The 13679-nt window shown below is 38.3% G+C and overlaps 1 protein-coding gene across 3 annotated transcripts in view; it reads left to right on the top strand.

The window, feature by feature from the left end:
* Nucleotides 1-13679, top strand: part of LOC150106608 (endosome/lysosome-associated apoptosis and autophagy regulator family member 2-like) — a 594368-nt gene that overhangs the window by 175612 nt on the left and 405077 nt on the right. For all 3 annotated transcript variants that reach the window (XM_090392568.1, XM_090392569.1, XM_090392567.1), the window contains one exon: nucleotides 6495-6644. In XM_090392568.1, coding sequence (XP_090248694.1) covers nucleotides 6495-6644 — 150 coding nt within the window. The remainder of the gene's footprint in view (nucleotides 1-6494; nucleotides 6645-13679) is intronic.

The raw sequence follows: 13679 nt of genomic DNA on the forward strand, positions 1-13679 counted from the left end.
TGGATAAAGGGTTAAACTAAATTTATTAGACCCTTAGAGTGTACACTGGAATGAAAAATCATTACCAGCTTCCTATCAACAAATTACTATTATTATTATTAACACTAGACCTCCATGTAGTCTAAAGACTCATCATGGGAGGCAAACATGCTTACACACAGAAGCCCATCAAGCTGTGCCTTAAACTCATTCAGTGTATCTTCATTCACCACAGTGTCAGTTAAAGTATTCTACTGACCAACCATTCTCCATGCAAAGAACTTCCTCCTTATGCCTCTGCTCACATCCTCCTTATACAACTTCTAGGTGTGTCTCCCTATCCCTTCTATGAAAAACATTAACCCTTTAACAACCCTTTACTAACTTAAATGCCTTAATCATATACCCTCTCTTCTTACTATTCACAAGGTTTTGGAAACTGCATATCCTCAAACTGTCCTCATATCCCATCCTGAAGACTAGTTACGACCTTAATCAGTTTTCTCTGAATCCTTCCATCATATCCTCATCACCACGACAAACAGGGGACCAAATCCATGCACAAATTCGTACAAGCTTGATCAAAGTCTTATACGATGGAAACAGAACTTCTTTATTTCTGTAAGTTAAGGTCATTTGCATCATTACCATAATCTGATGTCTTTACAACTTGTGCAATGTGACCTCTTAACTTCAGATTCTTGCCCACCACCATTCTGAGGTCTCCTATCTCCTCAACTTCCTCCAAAATTTATTCACCAAGTGTATATTTTTCATCCTGTTGTTGCTTACCATATTTTAGAACCTTTTGCTTGGATGCATTGAATTGACAGTTCTATACTGTTGCCTACTCACACAATCTATTCAAGTCCTTGTGTGAGGCCACATCTGCTTGAGTCCTCATCACTCTCTCCAGTTTTGCATTGTCTTCCAACAATTATATCATTAGTTAAACCTATCCCAATATCAATAATATACAAATTAAATAACAATGGTCCAAAAATTGACCCTTGCAGCATACCACTAGTGACTTTCCTCTTTCAGGTTAGTGCTCCCCCATACACAACTTGCTGATACCTGTGTGATAGCCTTTCACCTATCCAACTCACTACTTTATCATCCAATCCCATCATTATTATTATTATTATTATTATTATTATTCAGGCCTCCAAGGAGTCAAAAGACTCATCGAGGGAGGTCCTTTCTAAGACATAAAGTCTGTCAAGACTCATCGAGGGGAGGTCCCCCCCGGAGAAACACAAAGTTTATCATACCACTCCTTAAACCCACTGACCGTTCTCGCTCCCACCACTCCATCAGGCAATGCATTCCACGGCTCAACCACCCTCCACACAAAGAAACCACTCCTTACCCTCTTGCTCACAGTTTCCTTTCGTAACTTCCAGGGATGGCCTCTTGTCATCACTCCTTCCCGCTGATCAACCAAGCGAAAGAACTCCCCAGTGTCAACCCTGTAACCACCTCTCAACAGTTTAAAAGTCTCAATCATATCACCTCTCCTTCTTCTATCCACCAAACTCTGCAGTCCACATTCTCTCAGCCGATCCTCATAACTATCCTTGTACAGTCCTGAAACCATCTTTGTCATCCGTCTTTGTATCCTTTCCACAGTTAATTTATCCCCTTCAAATCCTGGGGACCAAATCTGAGAACAATAGTCCAAGTGTGGTCTGATCAGAGACTTATACAACGGAATGATAACCCTCTTATCTCTGCAGGTCAGTGTCCTTCTCATAATAGCAGCAATCCTCTGTGTTACCTTCACCACCTTTGCAATATGTCCCCTAAACTTCAGGTTTCTATCAATCATCAACCCCAGATCTCTTGTCTCCCCTACTTCCTCCAGTATAACTCCTCCCATAGAGTATGCAGCATCCCATCGATGTTTCCCAAACCTCAAGACCTTACATTTTGCTGCATTAAACCGACACCCCCATTCATTTGCCCATCTATCTAGCTTATTTAAATCCTCTTGCAGGGCTACCACATCTGCACTATTACTAATAATCCTTCCAAGCTTCGCATCATCTGCAAACAACTGAATATCCCCCTGCAATCCACTGGCTATGTCATTGATATAAAGGTTAAACAATATAGGTCTTAGTACTGAGCCCTGTGGGACCCCACTTGTAACCCTCTGCCTCCTGGAAACTGCTCCACCATACACAACTCTCTGATACCTATCAGACAGCCAATCCTGAATCCAGTTGACCAATCTGACATCCAGACCCATGTGCTGCAACTTAAATATCAGCTTATCATGTGGCACCCTGTCAAATGCCTTCGCCAAGTCTAAGAAAATTGCAGTATATGCCTTTCCCTCATCTAATGCTCTTGTAACTTTATTATAAAAGGCTAGCATATTGCTAAAACAAGAGCGTCCTTTCACAAATCCATGTTGATTCTCACAGATAACATTACCCTCATCTGCCCAATGCTGTACACGGTCCCTCACTACTTTCTCCAAGATCTTAACAACTACTGATGACACACAGACTGGCCTATAATTAGACACTTCCAGTCTGTTACCACCCTTATGCAATGGCACTATCTTACCTTCCTTCCATTCCCTGGGCACCTTTGCCAAAGCCAGACTTTCATTGAAAAGCCACGTTAAAGGTATTGTCAATTCCCTAGCACATTCTCTCAAAACTCGTGGCGAAATACCATCCAGTCCCACAGCTTTACTGACATCCAGAGTACTCAGTATCTGAAACACACTCTCCTCCTGTACCTCCAGACCTCGTACCAGTCCTATCCCTCTAGCATTAAAACTGACTCCTCTAGGATGAAATACTCCAATTAAGTGTTCATTGAACAATTCCACTATGTCCTCTGCATCAGTCACTCTATTCCCATTTTTATCCCACAATATCATTCTTCCACAGTCATTTCTCCTCCTACTGGCCACATAGCTAAAAAATTCCCTAGGATTTTCTTTGGATCTTAGGGCCAATCTCCTCTCATATTCCAGTTTCGCTTTCCTTACCACACGAGTCACTCTTCTGGCCTGTGTCTTATATTCCTCATGCATCTCTTCACCTGTCTCCTTATATCTCTTCCATAGCCTCTTTTTCGCATGCAATTCCTGTTTAATATTGTTTGTCATCCACTTTACTCCAAATTGCGCCCTCTTCTTCACTCGTGGTATACAACTTACCATTGCTGATAACAAATATTCTTTCACAATTTCCCACGCACTAGTGATATCCCTGCCTTCCAATTCCTCCCTCCATGAAACTTCCCGAAGTTGACGTCTAAGACTATTATAATCACCTGCCTTATAATTCCACATAAGTTCCCGTCTCTTTGATACTCCTGCATGTCTATTCATTTTCCAAGTCAAAACCATATGGTCACTCTCTCCAACTGGTGGGAGAGACATCATCTCAGTTATTATCAACTCTTCTGATGCTATAACCAAATCCAAAATTTTTGAACCTCTTGTTCCCTCTATTACATGTTGCCTAAGACATTTGTCCCTCAAGAATTCTAGAAATTCCATTCCCCTATTGTTACATGCATGTTCCTCTCTCCAATTTATACTACTGAAGTTAAAATCTCCCATAACAATCATCTTCAGTTTAGTGATGAACTTGTGGCATGGCAATTTATCAAAAGCCTTTGCAAAATCTAAATATACCACTGTATACACATCTCCCTTGTCCAATATATTTGTTGCCTTGTTATAGTACATAAGCAGATTGGTACCACACAATCTTCCTTTAACAAACCCATGCTGATAAGCACAAAGAATATCACTATTATCATTCCACTTTTGTATCCTCTATCTCACCAACCTCTCCAATACCTTAACTACAACTCCAGATAGACAGTTTGACCTATAATTTGTTGACTTAGTGTTATCACCACCATTGTGAAGAACAGCAATTTTTCCTTCCTTCCATTCCTTTGGGACTTGTGCTGTTGCTTGCTCTTGTTAAACAGGTAGGCCAAAGCTGATGCTAACTCCTTGGAACATTCCCTTAAGACATGTGGTGATATGTCATCAAGTCTTATTGCCTTATTGACATCTAACTTACTTAACTCCTCACATACCTCTTGCTTGCTCACCATTCAGTCTTCTCTCATTTCATTCTCTACACTTGAGGTTCTGATTTCATGCTGAGGATGAAACATTGAATGCCAAACAACTCAACTATGTCCTCTGCAGCAGTCAACAATCTCTCACTTTCATCCATTAACAGCATCTTACCATAATCATTCTTCCTTCTGCTTGTCACACATCGAAATTTTTCTCAAAATTAATTTATCTGTCAGTATACCAATATTACCAGATCTTATATTTCAGTCTTCGAAGGCACTTTTTTCTCTGTCGGTCTGCCTAGATCATGATATTTGTGTGTTTTTTTTTTCATGACATCGTGAAAAAAATACTTGTTTTGCTAACCTTTCCTCTCATATTCTTCTTAAGTGACAATCCTTAGATTAGCTGTGCTGACACAGGTGGAATCACTTGACCAAATTTTTATTTTTTGTAATATTTTCAGAAAATTGTATGTATTTTGCTAAAAATTTATTTATTAGAATACTGAGACTAAATGCATAGTAATTATTAAGATTTTTAGTAGGGTCTATATCAAATTTTGTGTAATACTGTTGCAGTTAACAAAGCAAAATGTCAGAACTAGTACAGCCATGTGTTGAGGAAAATTGAATGTGGTTAGTGGTGTGGATTTTTCTGAGATGGGTGGTTGTCAGGAGTGTAATATATGTGTATATGTGTGTGTGAGGGAATTTATTGAGAGATCAAACAAGAGAAATGAGATGGCAAGCGTCTGCTGAAAGTGAGACATTTTAATGAACTGCAATGATTTAAATGAGAATCAAATAAGAAGTGAATATTAGAAAAAGGGTGGAAGGTAGTTATAGGTGTAAGACTGTGAATGACATCAGCCAGAAGGGTGAGTTAGAGCATGAGGATTTCATGTGAATATGAGTGTAGAGAATGTAATTGTGAATATGAAAGTTACTGAAAATGCTAAATTGAGTATGAATGAAAGCGAGACTTACTGATGGAGCAAAAGCAGGCATAATTGTAGGAATGGAAGAAAGAATGAGTGTATAGGGTCTGTTTTACAGGAGGGAGGATGAATAGGATGGTGATGCTTTGGGTGTGAGAAGTAAGCATATGAGGGAGTTATTGGTGGTGGTGGTGGTATGAATAAATGATTTGGTTGGGTATAGGGAGAATATGAGGATGGATTATTGAGTAGAGTGAATGAGATCAGAGTAATTGGTATGTTGGCTAGATATGACAGTGATGAATTGATGGAAAGCAAAAATCACAAATAGTGTGCTAACAGAGCTGTGTGAGGAAAAAGGGATGCAGTTTGATGTGTGGAATGCATTCAATGGATGATTGGAATTGTATAAAAGAGGTAGATTACATTTAAATGGATTTCATGTGAATCAACTTGAGTGACTGTTGCTAGAAGGAAGTGTAATGAGTGATATGAACAAGGTATTTGCAGAAGTCAGAGGTGATGTAAATGAGCAGAAGAGTGGATTAGGTGAGACCAAAGTGTTCATGAAAGGAGAAAAGAGTAGTGTGAGAGATGAGAATGCAAGAACAGGAATGCAAGTTGCACAAGGAAATTAGCTATCAAGCCAATAAAATCCTAGTGAGTATGATGAGTTGAAATTTAGTTTTTCATACAATACTCATAACTACTTTGGTCTGTACTTTATATGTTTCATAACTCCTCTTTCTCTTATTCTCACAAATTTCCCTCCACCTCTTCTTCTCATGGATTGCTTGCTTAATAAGGTTGCTCATTCATTTCACTTTCATCCTATGTGTTCTTTGAACTTTAAGAACATATTCACATACCACATTATATTTAAGTATCTTTTCAAAGCTTCCCATGCATGGTTGATATCCTTGCCATTCAGTAACTGATACAATGGGACTGAACATAGTATTCTCCTGATTTTTTTTTAAATTTCCAGCTGTGTAGTTCCACATGTAACCTGTCCTAGTACAGTATGATCATTGTCACCATCTGGTGGCAAAATAGTGACATCCTTAACTGAGACACCTTCTGATGTCGTGATGAAATCTAACACTTTGACATTGAGCTGCTTCTTTCACGTGCTGCTTGAGAAAGTTGTCTCAGTAAATTCTCCTTCATTCTTATCATGAGTTATTTTCTGCTACCCAATCATGGTAAGAAGATAGAATTTTTTTCTTTCTTGCTTACAAGGTAAATTATATTGCTAAAAATTATATTCTTGTTTTAATCTTTACTCAATGCCCTAGTGAAAGCTAGAAATATAATACATATATGATGCACTTTTAAACTTTACTTGGTGATGTCTGAGAAAGGCCTTTTATATCATTTTTTTTCCTAATATGTTCTCTTTTTAAGACTTGATATTGAATTTATTAGTGGAAGTTTTATTACTTTATGTCAACTCTGTTGTTGTGTTTTCTGAAGTGATACATCTATGCTTTATATATGGTTTTTTAGGAGTTGCATATGCATCCGAGTGTACCCCATGTGATCCAGGAACTTATAGCAGCCAGCGATCAAAATTATGTACACCTTGTGGTGAAGATACTGTTTCAAATCAAGGTGCTTCTGTCTGTTCTCCTTGCAATACGTTAACACACTATGCACGTAAGTGTTTGCTTTTAGATTTTATTTTTTTTAAAATAAAACTACTTTGACCACTTCCTTCTCTACTTTTCTCACATGTACATATGCATCATGAATGTGATGTTTAGATAAAATGATCTATAAAAGGACTGAATAAAGAAATGTTGACTTGCCTACAGTTTATGAATGTAATCAGGCATGTGGAGGTTAAATTAAGTAAGGGGGTATGTTATTGTTCTTTTCAGGCACCTTCACAGAGTTCAAGGACTTATCATGCTTCTGCTTAAACTGAATTACTGATGATGTGCTTTTTACGCTTCACTGGCCAAAATCCTACACTTCTTGGTATATGTGAAATTGTAATTCAGTAAACAGTTCAAAATTCCCTACAGTCCACTAAAATTTCAGAATTCACAAATTCATTAAAAAATACTTAAATATACATAATAAATTCATCAAACTTTTATAGGATCATAACAGTGAATTTTTAATATGCTGGTTTGTACTTGCTATCTTATGATCCTTGATTCATGGCCATTACAAGAAAATGTATCCTGTATGTAAGTATTATTTTGAAAAAATATTCTGCAGTGCAAGTTTGATATTAAGGTTGGTGATGAATATACTTCAATATACTTTGATTTTGACTTGCAATAGAATAGTGGAAGCAATTACCGTATTTTCCGGTGTATAAGATGCACTTTTTTACCTTAAAAATTCATCTTAAAAATGGGGTGCGTCTTATATAATGAAGGTAAAGATTGTTTCCTTTTTTCAAAATCATACGCACTCCCTTTTATGTTCCAAGATCTTTGTAGGTGGTTAATGGTGCAATCAAATTGATGCGTGACCTTCACGTGACTTCTAGCGCATCATTGGCTAAGAACGGGGAGTCCCCATTCAAGTTTCATAATATCTTATCCGAGTAATCAGTTACCAATGTTTATCAGTTTATCTTTAAACAAACCCTTTAAAGTCTTTATGAGGGAAGAGTGGAACAAGCGGATGATGAATGCCGGGTACATCAGCTAACACCAAAGGGTGCCCTGAAATGACCATCAATCTCTCAAGTGTGCAAGTGGGTTAAGACATTTTGGTCGAAAATGAATGAACAAACTTAAATCTTTCTTGAAATGTGGAATTAGCAACGCCCTTGATGGAAGTGAAGATCATTTCTTATACGAAGATGATGATGATGAAGAACAAGAGGAAGAAGAAAGAGAAGAAATTAATGATGATAGAGAAGAGTCAGATGACAGTGACATGGGTTTTGCAGGTTTCTGAAAGGTCAGTTTACTATTAAAAATTACCTATTATTTTATCTATTTTTTTTTAAAATCATACTTTAAAGTGTAGGTTTTTTCCAGAAAATTGTATTAAATTTCTTGGCTGCGTCTTATACATAGGAGCGTCTTATACACCGGAAAATACGGTATATTGAAATGAAGGCTTGCTATATGTGAGAGTCATTTAAAAGTCCTGCAATCTGAACTGTTCTTGTTAGACTAAACATTTGTTGAGTTTTTGCTTATTTGTCATTACAGCATTAGTACAAAAGATTTAACATTAAGGGAAAAAGAATTGAAGATTGTTACAAAACTTGACATCTTGTAATTTTTAATGTAATACTAGCATTGTCAGAGAAAAGGTGACTAAAGAAAAACAATCAATGTAATGGTTTAAATTGGTTTAAAGAATATATAAAGACATCTCTCTTTTTGTCAAATAATTATAGCAGAAGGATATTAAATTTGTAATCTATCAGAAGCATTTTGCAAAACCTAAGTATACTACTATATATCTATCTCTATAATAAATTTAGTTTAATCCTTTATCCAAGTGTAAGCAAACAAAGTATGCTCCTGAAGTATCTTCAGGACTGAGGCAACTTGTGGTAAAGGTGGATCAAGCTCTCATCACTTGTTGTCTCAGTATCTCCCATAATGCAAAGTACATCTCCTTGCAGACATGTATAATGCTATGCATTAAGGGAAGGGTCATTACCCAGACCGGTTTCGACCTTTATTGAGGTCTCGTCAGTGGGAGCCAGACCCAGAGTGGAGATACTCAGGCAGAAGCAATGGAGAGGTCATATTTACCTATATGAGTTGCCAAAAGGTGTACCACCTTATTATTAAATTACTCTAGATTTAAAGAAAAAAAAAACTATCTCCTTTGTCCAATGAAGCCATCGCCTTATTATAATAAGTAAGTACATTACTAAAACAAAGTAAGTTGATTACTAAAACATGATCTCCCTTTAGCAAATCTACAATGTCCATCAAATATAATACCACTGTTTTCAACCAAATTCTACACCCTGATTCTCACCAGCCTCTCCAACACTTTAACCTCAACTGACACAGATAGGCCTATAATTTGATGCTTAAGTTCTTTCACTCCCTTACTCAGCATCACAATCTTGCCTTCCTTCCATTCTTTTGGAACTTGACCCAGTGTAAGACTCATATTAAACAAATATATCAAGGCAGATGTCAACTTCCTGGCGCATGCATTCAAAATACTTGGTGATATATCATCAAGTCCCACAGCCCTATTAACATCAAGTTTTCTCATTTCCCCATGTACTCTCTTGCTCACTTACAGTCGGTCTCTCCTCTTCATCATCCCCGCTCTCCATGTGGGACACCTGTTCGTGGTGGAGGGGACCTCCCAGTGATGGTACTTACTGACCCTTTTCATTCTTCCTCCTTTTCTTTGCTTTTCTTCCCGTATTCTTTGCTCTACTTCTCCTGAGTCTTTTTCACTATCCTTTTTCCAGACCACCATCACTGGGATCCAACTCCCTGCCGCCGTGTTTGCCGTGCGGTGCGATCCGTGGACATCCGGAAAGGGAGATCCTGGTAGTCTTGCACTACTTTGGCCTCTGCTTCTGCAAAACAGGTGGTCCTGGATGGTCCAGCCAGGATCAATTGGCTAGTGGGCTTGCCTGCAAGGGTAAACGGTGTTGCAGTAAGTCTCTCACCCCATGGTCCGGGGTCGGGATCCTAGACCTGCTGCAGTGCCGGTATAGCATCCAGGGTAGCCCTGGCGTTCCACTCCTGAGCGCATTCTTTGCTTTCCTGGTAGTGGGCGTCCATGTGTGGCTCTGTGGTGGGTGGGGAGCTCTGGTGCTGAATTAAAAATTCCTTAAATATGAATTCTTCATCCTCAAATGTTTCAGGGACCCTAACAAAGTCCCTGAAATTTGATACACCTAGGCCTCCGACATCTGTAAAAGCAGGGTATCTCAGCTGTCCTGTTAGAATGTACATCCATAACCCACTGAGATGCTTTAAATGTCAAAGATATGGACATGCCCAAACTGCCTGTCGTGGTTCTACTACTTGTGCTCAATGTGGTAGTCAAGAACATGAAAATAAATCTTGCTGTGAAAAAAAAAAGCTAAATGTGTCAACTGACAGGGAGATCATCCAGCATACTCTCGTGCATGTCAGAAATGGAAAGATGAGAAAGAGATACAAAAAATAAAAACAGAACAATACATATCAGGATGTAAAAAAAAAGCTAGCCACCATTACACTTGTTCTACGATCCTCTTATGCTGAAAAGTAACAATTAAAAAAGTGTCAACAGCAACTCAAACATGTATGTCTATTCCACCATTTGATAATTTCACCATATCTGAACTTTACGATCGTAAGTGCTTCTCTGTTGAGTGCATTAATCACAAGACCTATGGCCTTACTCCAGAGACAACTTCAAAAATGGTCCCATTCAATGACAACTCATCTGTTAAAAAAATTATGGTGGAGACTTCACTCAAAGATAAACCACCAGACACTCGCACAGAAAAAATGGATACCTCGATACTCACTGAAAGCAAACTAAGCATACCAACTGACCCTAACACATTTGATGTTTTGAACACTCTACCAGAGGAAGAGATGGACACTGGCCGTCCATACTTCCCTAAAATAGTGGATAAATATAAATCTGACAAAGGTAAGCCCTCAACCTCTCGAAAACTAGACAAAAAATAAAATCAAAACAATAAGAAAATTTTTACAATGGAACTGTCATGGGATCCACCAGAATATTGACGATATCAAGATGTTGTTGCAGAAACACAAACATTTCTGTTTCCGTCTACAGGAAATTTACTTAAGATCCAATGAGGACCGTACCTTTAGGAATTTCACTGTTGTATGTAAAGATAGAACTGGAGATGGTCCTGCTCATGGAAGAGTACCTATCCTAGTGGGCAGTCATACTCCTTTCCATCAGGTCCAACTTAATACTTCTCTGGAAGCGGTAGCGATTCGCTTCTCTGTGGGATTCCTTATTACGATATGTTCAATTGATTTACCACCAAATGCTGAGTTAATGAAATTGATCTTGATAACCTTATCTTGCAACTGCTTGAACCCATACTTTTGATGGATGACTTTAACGGTCACAATATTCTATGGGGTAGTGCCAACACTAATAGACGAGGTCGAAGCATTGAAAAAATTCTTGATAATAATAACCTTTCCTTTCTAAATAATAAACTCAATACTTTCTTCCATATGCCTCCCCGCTCATATTCTGTAATTGATCTTACAATCTGTTACCCTTCCATTCTTCCACTGCTCATGTGGGATGTTGAAGAGAACATATATGGAAGTGATCACTTTCCTGTTCTTTGTACAATGTCTTCACAGGAACCATGTTCACCCACACGGATACCTATATGGAAAATGGACCAGGCTGACTGGAACACTTTCTCTCATCTTGCAAAATTTAATGCTGATACCATCAGTCAAACACCTATCAATGAAGCTGTAAAATATATAACAGAATGCATTGTCCAGGCAGCAACAACCTCCATCCTGAAAATATCATCTTGATTTCCAGTCTATCCAAAGCCTTGGTGGAACCCAGAATGTCAGGCAGCCAAAAAAGATCAACACAGAGCATGGAGCATATTTCGTAGATACCCCACCATATCAAATTTAATAACTTTCAAGCATGCTCGAGCCCAAGCACGTTTTGTAAGATGTCAGAGTCAAAAACAATCATGGATCCAATTTACTACATCAATTAATCAAATGACCAGTCCAAAAATTGTATGGGATAAAATCCAGAAAATGAAAGGCAGATATAGTACACATTGTTTGTCCACCTTAGACTATAATGGAAGTGTTCTTGTTGATCCCAAAGCTATTGCAGATACTTTAGGAGAAACTTTTGCTAAAATCTCAGCAACAGCTTCATATTCTCCAGAATTTTTAATACTGAAAGAGCAGCAAGAGAAACAAAGGCTTAATTTTTCTACCAACATTCTTCAGCCATATAATCAGCCATTTGTCAAGGAGGAACTAAAATGAGCTCTCCTACAATCTCACCCTAGTGCAGTAGGACCTGATGACATCCATTATGAAATGATAAAACATCTACCACCATCTTCTATGGATCTTCTCTTATTATACAATAGAATACTTGCAGAGGAAGAGTTTCCAAATTTTTGGCATAAGTCAATTGGCATTGCTATCCCAAAACCAGGAAAAGATCCAACACAAGCAAATAATTATCGACCCATTGCTCTGACCAGCTGTCTTTGTAAGATACTAGAGAAAATGGTTAATGCCAGAATTCTCTGGTATGTAGAAAGCAACAGTCTTCTTTTCAATACACAATGTGGTTTCCGTAGACATCGATCAACTTTAGACCATTTAGTTCGGTTAGAAACTTGTATAAGAGATGCATTTCTGAAACGAGAACATCTTGTCTCTGTTTTTTTTTGACATGGAAAAAGCTTATGACACAACCTGGAGATATGGCATATTAAAAGACCTCCATAACCTAGGTCTCAAAGGACACCTCCCTATATTTATTAAAAACTTTCTGTCCAGGCGAACTTTCCAAGTCAGAGTGGGAAATATGCTATCTCGATCATATCTTCAAGAACAAGGTGTTCCCCTAGGCTCTGTCTTAAGTGTAACCCTTTTTGCTATTAAAATCAACTCAATCATTGAACAGCTTCCTCCCACTGTAGACAATGCTCTATATGTTGATGACTTCACAATTTATTGTCACTCACGTAACATGACGGTAATTGAAAGACAACTTCAGCAAGTAATTGATCATGTCTCTCTCTGTGGGCTCTTAATAATGGGTTTAGGTTTTCAACAGAAAAAAAGTGTCTGTGTACACTTCTGTCGAAAACGCACTCGTCACCCAGATCCTGAACTAAGAACAGGACCTACTGTTATTCCAGTAACTACAGAAACCAAGTTCTTGGGACTCATTTTTGACAGAAAACTCACATTTCTAGCACACATTCGTCAACTAAGAGAAAAGTGCAAAAGAACTTTGAACCTCCTTCGCACTCTATCCTCTACTGGGTGGGGTGCTGATTGAGCTTCGTTGCTCCATCTTTATCGTGCACTTATACGTTCAAAACTGGATTATGGGTCCCAAGTCTATGGTTCGGCAAGACAGAGTAACCTACGTGGTTGGATTCCATCCATCATCAGGGTATATGGATAGCTACTGGTGCCTTTCGCAGCTCACCCACTCCAAGTCTCTATGTAGAAGCAAATGAACCGGCTCTTTCACTTCGACGAAAACAGTTGTCTCTTAATTACGCCCTAAAAATAAAATCTCTCCAAGATCACCCTACATGGAATAGTATCTTCACTCTGCATTGGTAAGCTCAATATCACACACATTAAACTGCTATACATGCTTTTGGTATACGTATTAAAGAAACTGTGCAAGCTGTTAGTATAAATGTTGACAACATTAGCTACACTAAACATAACAGCATTCCTCCATGGCAGGTTTGCATACCATCCTGCAACCTCTCACTTTGTCAACTACAGAAATCTTAAACCCCATCATCCATCTACCTGCAATTGTTTAATGCACACAGAGCAACACACTCTGATTTCTTACCCATCTATACTGATGGTTCAAGAACTAACACCTCTGTTGGCTGTGCTGCTATGTTTCCTGACATTATTATCTGAAATCAGATCCCACATGACTGCAGTAATTATACAGCAGAGTTACATGCCATTCAGCTTGCACTTGTGCATATAAAAGAAA

This window comes from Typopeltis vanoorti, chromosome 5, assembly GCF_054136105.1.
Source record: "Typopeltis vanoorti isolate ZY-2024b chromosome 5, IOZ_Tvanoo_1.0, whole genome shotgun sequence".
In the NCBI taxonomy this organism is placed as follows: Eukaryota; Metazoa; Arthropoda; class Arachnida; order Uropygi; family Thelyphonidae; genus Typopeltis; species Typopeltis vanoorti.